The sequence below is a fragment of the Gopherus evgoodei genome, chromosome 17 (assembly GCF_007399415.2).
Source record: "Gopherus evgoodei ecotype Sinaloan lineage chromosome 17, rGopEvg1_v1.p, whole genome shotgun sequence".
NCBI lineage: Eukaryota > Metazoa > Chordata > Testudines > Testudinidae > Gopherus > Gopherus evgoodei.
In genome coordinates, this window is record NC_044338.1 from 6,824,507 (window position 1) to 6,838,118 (window position 13,612).

General features: G+C 39.8%; 1 protein-coding gene across 5 annotated transcripts in view; it reads left to right on the plus strand.

Moving 5' to 3' along the window:
• Positions 1 to 13,612, plus strand: part of USP32 (ubiquitin specific peptidase 32) — a 143,022-nt gene that overhangs the window by 21,839 nt on the left and 107,571 nt on the right. For 4 of the 5 annotated variants that reach the window (XM_030536246.1, XM_030536249.1, XM_030536248.1 and 1 more), the window contains exon 2: positions 10,675 to 10,802. The exons of the other annotated variant lie outside the window; for it this stretch is intronic. In XM_030536246.1, coding sequence (XP_030392106.1) covers positions 10,675 to 10,802 — 128 coding nt within the window. The remainder of the gene's footprint in view (positions 1 to 10,674; positions 10,803 to 13,612) is intronic. 5 annotated transcript variants of the gene reach the window in all.

Here is a 13,612-nt window from a genome sequence, read left to right on the forward strand (position 1 = left end):
TTCCCTGCACAAATAAAGTTATGGTTACCACTGATGCCAACCTTGGAAAAGGCCATAACTTTTTCAAATGGAGCTCTCTTAGAGTAAAAAGCCTGAGGCGGTGAAGCTAAGGAAGGAGAGAAGCCTGAGGTATAGAATGGGGAAGACGTAACTAATTTGTGTGCTATTAGGGATGATCATTTTATCACATGCTAAAATATGTAATAGTTTAGTGAGATGGAAAAATGCTTATTGAGTAGGCAGCGGAATTGTCTTAGTAAACGAGATCAGAATCTAGGGCAGGTGTTAGGGTTGCATTTGTTTGAAGTGGGTATTAAGCATATAGTTTTTTTTAAACCATGGTTTATTAGTGAAACTGGTTTTCCTTTATTGCCTTTGTACATAGCTTTTGTGCCTCATAGGACATCAAGTTTTGGAACTGGATGGCTCAGGTTTAGTGTTATCTAGAACCTTTCATCTTTAGGTCACTGATTGAAATCTGGCCCAAAATAAAGGTTTATCAACATTTGTTGACTGTTCAATGACTTAATGAAATGTTTGTTTAAAGGAATAAAAAGTGTAAAAGTATTTGAAAGTAAGTACACTAAAAATTAAATTGACTCTGTAGACACTTACCCTGCAGGACATAAAAAATAGAAGTTAGATGAAACTCTGGGGGCAGCAACCTTAAGTACCTCTTTCAGTGATTAAAATATTGACATATGCACCCAGGGCTTAGGCATAACTGGTTGAGAAAAGGAGATGGTAGTATCATCCATCACTTTGTGTTTACTTGTTTGTGCCGGTTTAATTCAAACGTCTAACCATGTTTTGGCGTAAGCTATTTTTTCCATGTTTAATTATAGAAACACTGTGTAATCCTGGAGTGAAAAAGGCACTTAAAATGCAGCAATATGCAATGTTCCTGGAAGACCAAAATAAAATAGGTTTCAAGATGTATTGGGTACAGCAGAAATTATTATGATTTCAGGAGCTTAAATAACCAGTTGTGAAGAAATTACTTTTAACTGCTTGGGCTGAACTAGTACAGGCTTTCTAATGTTGTCAGAGCTCTTTCCTGCTAAAGTACTAGGGCACACACCTTAAGCAGCCGGAGAAGGTGGATGGGCTCGGAGTTTCTTTCCATTCCTGTGGTGGAAGGAGATGAGGGGCGGGAGGAGAGGTAGTGTAAGTAATACCCTTTTGTTCTTTAAAAAGCGAGACCATGGTTTGGTCTGTCATTTTATGTGGGGTTCCAGGAAACCACTAGTGGTGGCTTTACTTGTAAAATACATAAGCATTATTTTGCTTTCCCTGATATAAAAAAGTGTTAAGGGGGGCCTTGGGAGTCTTCTCCCTGGAAACATTTTTTTTAAACTAAGCAGGTATGTATATATTTTAGACTATCTGTAAGCAGGTGGAAAACTCTTGGTCCTTTCCTCTTAAAGATTCAGCAAAGGCAGAAACAGTTATAATATACTTCATATATAGACATCTTTCTGTTGAGATACCAAAATAAATCTTTTGGGAAGAAGGAAGTTGTCCAATCATTTTCTTGGGCTTCCTGTGAAAATATTAAATTAGATGCTATATCAATGGATTCATAATTGTTGTGGTATATTGCAGAGCAGTCGTACAAAACACAGTATCTCACTTACAATTCATACGACTTTTGAAGATGACTAGATCATGACTTTGGGTAACTTGAGCCTTCGTGGTATTAAGCCCTTTTGACGTATGCTGAGATGTAGACAGATGATGGATGTAGTAAATGATTGCTTTCTGAACCGCATCAACAGTCTCCTGAGGAATATTACACATCTAGCACTGGCTGTAGCCAGGAAGTTGGGCAGAATAACCAAATTAAACACTTGATATATTAGTGTTGAGTGAGCACAGTATATTTTATGTAGTAATGAAAGCAAAACCAGTTATTAGCGAAGAAAAATTCATTACTTCAATTAGGCCAACTTGAACGAATAAGTAGATCAGATATAAATATGGGAGGGCACCGAGACTTAAATGCGATTGAGTAGATTAGAACAAGAATGGTGTATGCCCAAGACAATATTTGTAAAGTAATAAAAATAAACATATAGCCCCAATATGATGTTTCCTAGGTGCGTGGAGCTGAATTTTTCCTAATGTCTAATGAACATCTTTGGAACTGACAAAGCAAAAGGGATTGGAGAGTGCATGTTTAAGCAAGAGCCTAAGAGAAGAACTTGGATAGTCAGCTCTTCAGGGCAGTGGCTGTTTCTTTTAGTTCTAGGCACTGTACAATAGGACCCTCATCTCTAAGAACTATTGTAATACAAATAATATAATAAAAATCACCCTCCTCCTTATCAGGGGTTAAACACCAGTAGAAGAAAGCAAGGGGAAGCCATAGAGAAAATGTGAAGGGAGCAGATTAAGTGCACTGTTCTCAGTCTTTTGAAGATTTCTCAGGCCTGCCTCCAAAATATTAAGACTTTCAGTAGGTATGCAACTATGCATGATGTTAAGTAGAATAGAGGAGGAATAGGCATGTTATAAGGAGAACAGTTCTTAACTGTTGTCCAGATGCCCTTAAAGTAGAGGAGACCTTTTCCAAATCTGTTAAATTTCTCTCTCTCTCCCCCCCAGTAGAGAAATACAGTGGTGCATGGGGCCAATAAGTCAAGGGGAAAATCTGATTTTTTTTTCTCTTTCCAGTTTCCCATTGCAGTTGGATATGGGCAGTGGTGGTGTATCTGCCAAACAGCAAAGATGCCGAGGGAAAAAAGAATCCAAACTTCCCATTAAAACTAAAAATTTAAAAATTTAAAATTTTTTTAGCCTGGTAGTGTTCTATGTACCCTTGTGACAGGGAATTTATATTTCCAGATGACTTGGCTACTTGATAGAGTGACTAGACACTTAGGTACAAAGCTTCCACAAGCTCTCTCCCATCATCATAGAACGGCTACATGAGATCTTACAGTGGAGCAGCTGGATCAGTACGGCTGTGCCGCTGTGAAGTCTGTAGTGTAGACATAGCCTCAGTGTCCTTCATGGCATTAGGTGCCAGTATGCTGCAGGCAGGACAGCCTTTTGGGTGAGCTCTAAAACAGAGGTCCTGAGCACTGGGGTGTGTCTGCACTGCAGTTGGGAGCAAACTTCTCAGCGTAGGTGAACAGACCTGCTGCTAGCTCCTCTCAAGCTAGTGGGCAAAAAATACCTGTGCAGTGTTGTGTCCTGGGCAGTAACTCTTGCTGATCACCCAGGTTTGAACCCAAGGGGTCACTTGAGTGGCTAGCCTAAGCCCCTGCGTGTGCCACAGTGTCCATACTGCTGTTTCTAGTGCGATAGCTCAGAGGGAGCCAGCTGCGAGTCTGTCTTCCTGACCCGTGAGATACGCTCCCAGCTGCAGTATCCACTGCTTACAAGTAGAGGCTTTTTATTCTTGGTTTCCTAGTCCAGTTCAAACTTGCTCCACAGTTTGTTTAGTTCAGTGTTCTTCACTACATGAGTTTAGCACAGGAAATATTATGTGGTGTAAGACATTAGAGGTGATATTAAACACAGAGAAGGCTGCAGTTCAGTGATGTGTGTAGTAATTCCTATATATACATTCTTTGTAGGGTGCTCTGTGATGAAAGCTGGAGGTGTGATGGGGCTGGCTGGGCCAAACTTGAGTGGCACTGAAACCCCAAGCACCTGGTCACAATGCCACTAATTCAGGCTTGTAGAGGTTTGGTGTAGGGGAAATAGGTGTCAGGCTGGTGGAGGGGGAGGATACCTAAGATGGGAACAGGAGGATCAGGCAGTGGTGGAAGAAGAGAGAAGGCCAAATCTTCCTCTGCAGCCCCTTAAAGGTGTGTTATAAATGATGGCTGTAGTTAAGGTTGCTAGGTTATGAATTGTTTTTATTGTTGTTATTAAAACAGGTAAATCTTACAAAGGAACAGCCAATAAATTTATGACTAGGAAAGTACTTGGATGAGTAAAAAGGTAGCTTTATATTCTAGCATACTATATGCAGCCAATTCACATTTATCAGGTAAATGAAATTTTCTGTTACAATAGTAATTGAAGATTTAAATTGGGCCTGATATGCTGCATTTTTTCACTTAACCGGGCAGGAAAATCTTAAATATAATTCATTGGGATTGTTCTTGTGCTTCCCTTCTATAGTGCTTTTACAGTAACTAGAAGCTCCAGTATTAACATTTGGAAAATGACTGGAATTGCATGATCCTATTCTCTTCCTAAGTGGCTGGGGTTGTCGGTACAGCTGGAGATGTGTGCTTTGTAGTCATGCAACTGCAGTCCCATGTAGGAGTGTTTGTAATTTCTGATGGCATATGTAGCGAAAAGGACACACGTCAGGAAGACAGAAAATGAAAGTGGATTCAGAAGCAAAAGGCTGAGATCCAGTTTAAAACAAAAATAGAAGGGATGTGAGAAGTTGCAAGATAAAGCTGTCAGCCTAAAGTTCTCATTTTGCATCTTTTATACTAATATTAGGATTATGGGAAGGAGAAGGAAGAAAGGAAATGAAGCCTTTGGAAATGTACCAGACTGCTTTTTATTAAATCAGAAGGCTTTGTAATACTGCTCTGAATCAGTGCATGCTCCTGTCCGTGTTAATGGATTGGAGAATGGCCTGAAGCGTATAGTCTTTCAGGCTAGACTATAGACCACCACTGATAAGGTTCTAATGTTTGTATCTACCAGGCTGATGGATGGCGAGTTCTTTTCTTTGCTGTGCTTCTGCTCAGTAGACAGGAAAAAAGAGTATACTCCTGTTGGTGTGGTTGAGAAGGGCCCAATGTAAGTAATCCATATTTACCCCTCAGGAAGGTTTTATGAAGCCGATGTTTATTTAAATGCAAATCATTGGCAGTGTCTCTTCATACAATGCTCAAGTTTGTATTCTAATTCAGCGATGCAGTAATTAATAAAAAATGTGAAAAGCTTTTAGTAGAACTAAGAACTTAAGTATGTTTTGGCTGTCCATTCATTCTCTTAACTTTCTGTATTAAGTATTATTATTGTATTAAGTAACCATGCATCAAGTTGGTGTGTTTAATACATTAATTGGGTCCTTGAAAGTCAGTGCAGTGTACATATTACATCTTCTTACCTATGTAAACCCTGAAGCATCTGGTAATGCGAAGTTTAGGTTATGTTGTTTAAACGTCTTTCTTTGCCTTTCTTCATTGTATATCAGAACAAAGATTGGATTAATTTTACACAGAGACTACAAGAAATTCACTTGGAACCAACAGTGTGGAAAAATACAATGCTGGGAGAAAGTTTCTCTTTTTGTATTGGAAGACACTTATCCCTTTCGAAAGGTCACCTAATAATACTTTTATTTTACTGTAAAGTAGAACAGTTTTTTTCATAAGAACATATTGGATCAGACCATGGTCCATCTTGCCCAGTATCCTGTCTCCTACAGTGGCCAATGTCAAGTGCCCCAGAGGGTATGAACAGAATGGGTAATCATCAGGTGATCCATCCCAGTCACCCATTTTCAGCTTCTGGCAAACATAGGCTAGAGACACCATCCCTTCCATCCTGGCTAATAGCCATTGATGGACCTATCCTCCCATGAGTTCTTTTCTGAACCTTGTTATAGTCTTGACCTTCACAACATCCTCTGGCAAAGAGTTCCACAGGTTGACTGTGCGTTGTGTGAAGAAATATTTCCTTTTGTTTGTTTTAAACTTTGTGCTTATTAATTTCTTTTGGTGACCCCTAGTTCTTGTGTTATGAGGAGGAGTAAATAATACTTCCTTATTTACTTTCTCCACACCAGTTATGATTTTATAGACCTCTATTATATCCCCCCTTAGTCATCTCTTTTCCAAGCTGAACAGTCCCAGTCTTATTAATCTCTCTTCATATGTAAGCTGTTTCATATCCCTAATCATTTTTATTTTCCTTTTCTGTACTTTTTCCAATTCCAATATATCTTTTTTGAGAAGGGCAACAAGATCTCTACACAGTATGCAAGCTGTGGGTACCATGCATTTATATAGAGACAATATATTTTCTGTCTTATCTATCCCTTTCCTAATGATTCCCAATATTTTGTTAGCTTTTTTGACTGCTGCTGCTCATTCAGTGGATGTTTTCAGAGAACAAGCCACAGTAATTCCAAGGTCTCTTTCTTGAGTGGTAACAGCTAATTTAGACGGCATCATTTTATATGTATAGTTGGGATTGTGTTTTCCAGTGTGCATTACTTCACATTTATCAGCACTGAATTTCATTTTCCATTTTGTTGCCAGGTCACCCCAGTTTTGTGATGCTTGTTGATTCCTTCAGAGAATTCTAATAGGTTGGTGAGGCATGATTTTCCTTTACAAAATCCATGTTCATCGCCAACAAATAGTGTTTATCCATGTCTCTGATCATTGTGGTATTTACTATAGTTTCTACCATTTTTCCCAGTGCCGAAGTTAGGCTCACTGGCCTGTAATTGCCAGGATCTCCTGGCATTACATTAGCTCCGTGGTCCCCAACCTTTTCATCTGGCGGGCACCAGACGAAGGACCGTGGCGGCGGTGGAGCACCTGCTGAAGTGCTGCCGAATTTCTGTGACTTTTTGGTGGTGACGCCTCTCGATGACGTCACTTGCCGCCGCCAAGTGACGTCATCGAGAAGTGTCGCCACTGAAACATCGCAGAAATTCGGCGGCATTTCGGTGGATGCTCCACCGCCGGCCAGGACGCAGGCGCATTTAGATGGCGCCCGCGGGCACCGAGTTGGGGACCCCTGCATTAGCTACTTTCCAGACTACGTTCTGCAATTTCATATTTGAGTTCTTTTGGAACCCTTGGGTGAATACCATCTGGGAGGTATTACTGTTCAATTGATCAGTTTGTTGTAAAACCTCTTCTGTTTACACATCAGTTTGACAGTGTGTCAGATTTGTCACCCAAAAAGAAAAGCTCTCATGGCCCCCACCTCCTCAGTGGTGAGGACTGATGCAAGAATTCATTTACCTTCTCTACAATGGCCTTGTTTTCTTGGAATGCTCCTTTAATACCTGTGTCATCGAGTGGCCTCACTGCTTGTTTGGCAGGCTTTCTGCCTTTGATAGCCTTAAAAGTTAAAATTACTGTTAGTTTTTGCATCTTTAGCCAGTTGCTTCGCCAATTCTTTCTTGTCTTGTTTTATAAACATTTACATTTTACTTGCCAGAGTTTGTGCTCCTTCCAATTTTCCTTACAATTTGACTTATGTAGATTTGTAGCATTTATATATAAACCCTTGTACATATTGTCAGTATTTAGTTGCTTTCATGAGTTATGTTTAAATTGGACTTTGTTTGGCTGTTCCTTACTCGCTTCTACCTGTGCTTTAACGACTTCTTTCCAATTCTGTATATTAGCCTACAGAGTTCACCTTTTAATAAATTCATCCCTAAGGGATGTGGTCCTCCATACTTGTCATCTTTCCCCCAGTCCTTAGTTTAAAAAATCCTCTACAGCCTTTTTAATTTTACATGCCATCAGTCTGGTTCCATTTTGGTTAAGGTACAGCTTATGCTTCCTCTGTGGGCGTCTCCTGCTGCAGAAGGTTCCCCAGTTCTTAATAAGCCTAAGTTTGTCCTCCTCTCACCAACGTTGCTTCTATGCATTTAGACCTGATAGTTCTGCCTGTCTTTCTGGCCCTGCATGTGGAACTGGAAGCATATCAGAGAATGCTACCGTGTAGGTCCTGAACTTTATATCTCTTAGGACATCCAATGTTCTCATCACAGTTAGATTTTGTCTGAGATTTAGGTATCTTGATTTACTCCTACAAAAATACTTGGTCAGACAAGCGTCGTATGGAGCCTTGCTACATGAATTCCGTACATGTTTGAAGGCTATGGTGAGATACAGGATCAGGTGTGCACAATCTCTAGCCTTGTATCCTGTCCCCCACTCTTCAGAAGAGGTTGGGGGCAACCTACAGCTGTGGAGGTTATTCCTTGGGCTCTGTTTCCTGTGCCCAGCTAAATGCTGAGGAGAGAATTTTCACCGAGATAATTTTCTAACGAGACCATGGTGTTTTAGCAAAGCTTTAGATAGAATCCTACTTTCTCTCACAAAATAAAAATTGGGAATAACTATACAGACAGCAACTAATATGGGAGTATGAAATTTAAATGTTACTTTATGCTCCAGAGCTGTTGCCAGTAGACCACTTAATTATATGTCACTTCTTGTTTTATTAGTATGATATGCAGTGGCAATAGCCTAAGCAACATCTTTACACCAAAACTATCTCTGTATGGCAGCGTTAATGCTGTTAAAATAGCTTCTTGTCTTTCTTTATCATCTCATTTCTCATAACCTTTAAAACCCTGTTTTTAGTTTAAAAAAATACGAACATTTCGGTACCATTTTCTTTAACCAATAATATATATGAAAATAAAAGCAAAGTAGGGATTTCTTGTGAAATAGTTGTTAATGAAAGGTAGATCCTTAACTTAAATGTGAACCAATTTCAAAATTGGTTTGAAAGATTTTGACAAAACTGTGACAATGAATCTTCAGTGAGTTAAGGGACAAATTGTAATCTTCAATGACACTGGTTGGAATGATATCTGTGGTGTACTGTATGCTTCTAACACACACACAGAAAAGTCCCAAACCCCAATAACCATTCAGACATGTTTGTTGTTTTTTAGCTTGCTGATTTGTAGACCTTTCAGATGGGAGATTGTTTGAGTAATCTAATGAAGATGATGAAAGATGACCTAGTGGTAATGTTAGTTTTGCATCCAGTGCTGCATGCTTTGTGTTCTGGCTTCAGTGTAAAAAGTGACTTTATTCTGCAGTACAATGTCACTGATGCGTGATCTGGGTCATAAAGTCTTCTAATGGCAGAATAGGGTCACAAACCTGTCTGTCTGACACAGTCTAGGGATGGGAATTACAGTTAACATTTCATTCCTTTCCGCTTAGGATATAAATAGAGAGTGATTAGAACATATACTTGGTTGAGGAGAGATTCAAGGGGTTTTGATAATAGCTTATAATGTGCTTTTGAAAATCTGCTAGAAATTATTCCTGCATTGGCAAGGGAATGATCTTAGATACTTTAAATATCAAGTTTAGGTATGGGACAGTTTTACTTGTTCATTGACAGAAACAGAGCACTTCATTTGCCAAATTCCAGGAAAAGTCTGTTAACACACTACTTAAATGCAGGATTGAGGTTGGGGTTATACTGCTCATATTGTCTTAAGGGAGAGAGTGGTGTTACAATAGGCAATAGGAATCAAAACTCCATGGCTCTGTTCCCAGTTCTGTCACTGGCCTTGGCTACACTGGCGCTTTACAGCACTGCAACTTTCTCGCTCAGGGGTGTGAAAAAACATCCCCCTGAGCGCACCAAGTTAAAGCGCTGCAAAGCGCCAGTGTAAACAGTGCCCATGCTCCCAGCGCTGCAAGCTAATCCCCACGGGGAGGTGGAGTACCTGCAGCGATGGGAGAGCTCTCTCCCAGCGCTGGCGCCGCGACCACGTTTGCACTTCAAAGCGCTGCCACGGGAGCGCTCTCGCGGCAGCGCTTTGGAGTTTCGAGTGTAACCAAGCCCTGACCCGTTTTAGAGAGACAAGGTGAGTGAGATCTTTTATTGGACCAACTTCTGTTGGTATTATTTCACCTGCTTTGTCTCTCCCATATCCTGGAACCGACAGGGCTATAGCTACACTGCATATTGACCCACTTTGGGATTTAACCAAGGCACCTTTTCTGTGCTTAACATTATCTTTATTAAATGGATATAGCATGGAATCTCAGGGTGCTGAGACTTCATTTTGTCAGAGCGCTTTGACTTCCATTCAAATGAGGCACTCGAGCACACGAGTTAAGCACAAACTTAAGTGCCTTGCTGAATTAGGACCTTGAAGAACTTCATTAGATGCTGGAAGTGTAAAATGTTAAAATCAAAGACCAGTTCTGCAGGCAAGAGGAAGCCTTTGTGCATGTAAAAGGGGGATCTATCAATCCTTTTGTCATATGACACAGGTGCCGATACACATCAGTAGAGAAATCAGCTTGTAGCTGTTACTCTGGACGAAAACAATTTTTCCACTCTTGACAAAACTTTAACCAAGTATAGTTAGATCTGTTTTCTATTAATGCTTTTTGTGTTATGATATGAACCTGTAGGTGATAATTTGCAGAAACTTTTTTTTATATAGCACAAAAGCAGACCTATTTGGTAAATGAAAACTGCTTACATGAAACAACTTGGCTAGTTCAACTCTTACTATGTGTTGGTAACCATCAATTACGGATCATCCGTTTGGCTTCTACTCAGTCGAGATTTGCATATAATGCCAGCTTATTTTTCAGTAGCATGATAATTTATAATTATCACAGTGTTTATCTTTGTAACAAGTATTACAATATACTATTGCATTCAGAGAATAGTCAATTACAATATACTATTGTATTCAGAGAATAGTCAATTGATGTTAAATTTTTTGTTCTACATGACTTTTCACTGTTTTTCTGGAATATTTTTCCAGATGTCTAATGAGTGCTAATAAATTAAAGAAATTGTGCATTTAATTTATCTAGGTATTTTAATTGCAAGACGAGGATATATTTTAGTTTTTTTTTCCTCTGGAAAAAAACTTCTTGATACTGAAATTAAGGCTGCTAAATCTTCCTGTTCATCTTTCTTGATCGTAATTTCTTTTTCTTAATACAGTTACAGATGTAGAACTGAAGCGTCTGAGAGATGCTTTCAAGAGAACTTGTGGACTGTCATGTTACATGAGCCAGCAGTGCTTCATTAGGGAAGTGCTTGGTGATGGAGTGCCTCCAAAAGTTGCAGAGGTAATTATATGTATCTATATTTATATATTTACTGTTTTCCTTAAAGCTCACTGTTTCTGGCTGGGGACAATTAGACAGAATTCTGGTCAGATACTATCAATGTTGTTGCTTAATCAAGACAGAGCAATAGCTGTCAAGTGACAGGGAGGTACTTCTCCACCCACAGTTGGCAGCCTGAGATTGGCTTGGGGAAACGGAGTGGAGAGGCATACCTTCTTATTTTAGAAAAAGAGTCAAAATCCGAGACTGATGTTGATTTGAGGTGGGAGCTTGACTCTGCAGAATTCTCATGACAAGGTGAGGCTTTTTGTTTTTAAAGGTACCCATAGTTCTGGCTACTCCAGAATTCTATTGATAATTTAAGTATCTTAAAACATTATAAATCCAAATAGGATTACTTAACTGTATTTGTAAAGACTCATACATAATACAGGAAAATAGCCAGCAACTAAATGTGCGCCATATATAAAAATATTGTGTAAAAAACCAACCAAACCAAAAAAAACCGTCAAAACACCACTCTGCCATCTTGTGTATTAATATGCATATTCAGAAAAATGATTTATTTTTCAGTGTTGATGTGATTTGAGAGAGAAAATAATAAAATAGTGAATGGTGGAGTGAAAAGAATAAGATTAGCCAGAACTTTAAACTGAAATCTTGCTCCTTGTCATTCCTAATCCTATATTTATGTGATCTTCAGTGTTGTTGACCTTGTACGCAGTACATAAATCTAATTTTTTAAAAATATCATCCTAGAAATGTAGTGGTGAAAGGGATCTCAATTCATCAACTTTGACCCCTTGTGCTGAGGTAGAACCAGGTAAACCTATACCATCCCTGACAGGTATTTATATAGCCTGTTCTTAAAAAAAAGTCCAATCATGGAGGCTTAGCTTAACTGCCCTTATATTTAGAAAGTTTTTTTCCTAATAGCTAACCTAAATCTTTGTTGCTGCAGATTAAGCCCATTACTTCTTGTCCTACCTTCGGTGGACACGGAGAACAATTGATCAAAGTCCACTTTATAGTAGCCGTTAACATAATGGAAGACTGCTATCACAGACTTCTTTTCTCAAGACTAAGCATGCCCAGTTTTTCTAACCTTTTCTCATAGGTCAGGATTTCTAAACCTTTTATCATTTTCGTTGTTCTTCTCTGGACTCTCCAATTAGTCCACATTTGTCTAATTTGTCCACTACGTGTGGTGTCCAGATCTGGACACAGTATTCCAGCTGAGTCCTCACAAGTGTCAACTAGACTGGAACAATTACCACCTATGACTTACATTTGAGAGACCTATTGATACACCCCAGAATGTTAGCCTTTTTCTTTCAACAGCATCACATTGTTGATCTGAATTGTGTTCAAATATAGCCCCCAGATCCTTTCCAGCAATACTGTCTCCTAGCCAGTTACGCCTTACTTTATAGTTGTTTTTGGTTTTTTCTTCCTAAGAGGAGTACAGTAAAAGGTGTGTTATCCGGCCCTGTACCAACTGAAAAGCACTATAAACCGGCATTTCTAATCTTCATAGAAAGTCTGGTTTATAATCTGGTTGGCACGGGGCTGGCAGGTTCCCTACCTGGCTCTGCATTGCTCCCGCAAGTGGCGACCTGTCCTTGCTGATCCTAGGCAGAGGTGCAGCTAGGCAGCTCTGCATGCTGCCTCTGCCTGCAGATGCTGCCCCTGCAGTCCCATTGGCCAATGGGAGCTGTGGATCCTGTGCTGGCCGGGGGCAGCATGCAGAGACACTTGCTGCACCTCTGCCTACGAGCAGCTGGGACAGGTCGCCACATGTGGGGAGCCACCCGAGGTGAGCACCGCCCGAGGTGAGTGCCTCCTGGATTCAGCACCTCGACCCCACCACCACCCCAACCCCCTGCTCTGAGTCCCCTTCCGCACTCAAACTCCCTCCCGCTCCCCAACCCCCTGCACCCAATTCCCTCCCTCCTTAACTGGCATTTTTCGCTTATCAGCATCCCCAGTTCCTCCAATATGCTGGATAAAACAGCTTTTATTGTACTTTTCAACTGTTTTTATTGAATTTTTGTTGATTTCAGCCCAGTTCTCTAATTTGTCAGTGTCATTTTGGGTTCTTATCCTGTCCTCCAAAGTACTTGCAACTCCCCTCCCAGTTTGTTGTCCTCTGCAGATTTTATAAGCATACTCTTCACTCCATTACTAAGTCATTAATGAAAACATTGAGTAGTCCCAGACTTAGGACTGACTGCTGTATGACCTGCACTCCCAGTTTGAGAGCAAGCCATTGATAACTACTGAGTACAGTCTTTCAATCAGTTGTACACCTTTTATAGTAATTTCATCTAGATTGCATTTCCTTAGTTGGCTTATGAGAATGTCACGTTGAACTGTCAAAAGTGTAAATCAAGTTATATCGTATCTACTACTCCCTGTCTATCCACTAAGTCAGTAACTAAGTCAAAGAAGTAAACTAGGGTGATTTCCAGTATATTTCCAAGTATCAAAATTACATTGACTGGTCTAAAATTTCCCAGATTCTTTGTTCCTCTTTTTAAAAATGGGTGCTATTCTCTTGTCCATGAGTTTTTTGAAGATCATTGCTAATGGTTCTGAGATGGCTTCAACCAGTTCCTAAAGTACCTTAAGAGGAGTTTTATCAGGTCTTGCCAATGTGAATTGCTCTAATTTACCTAAATGTACTTAAGCCTGTTCTGTTCTTTCTCTATTTTGGCTTGTGTTCCTTCCCCCTTGTTGTTAATATTCTGGTAAGCATTAACATTTTCTGTGAAGACTGAAGTCAAATTGTCATTAAACAACCCAGCATT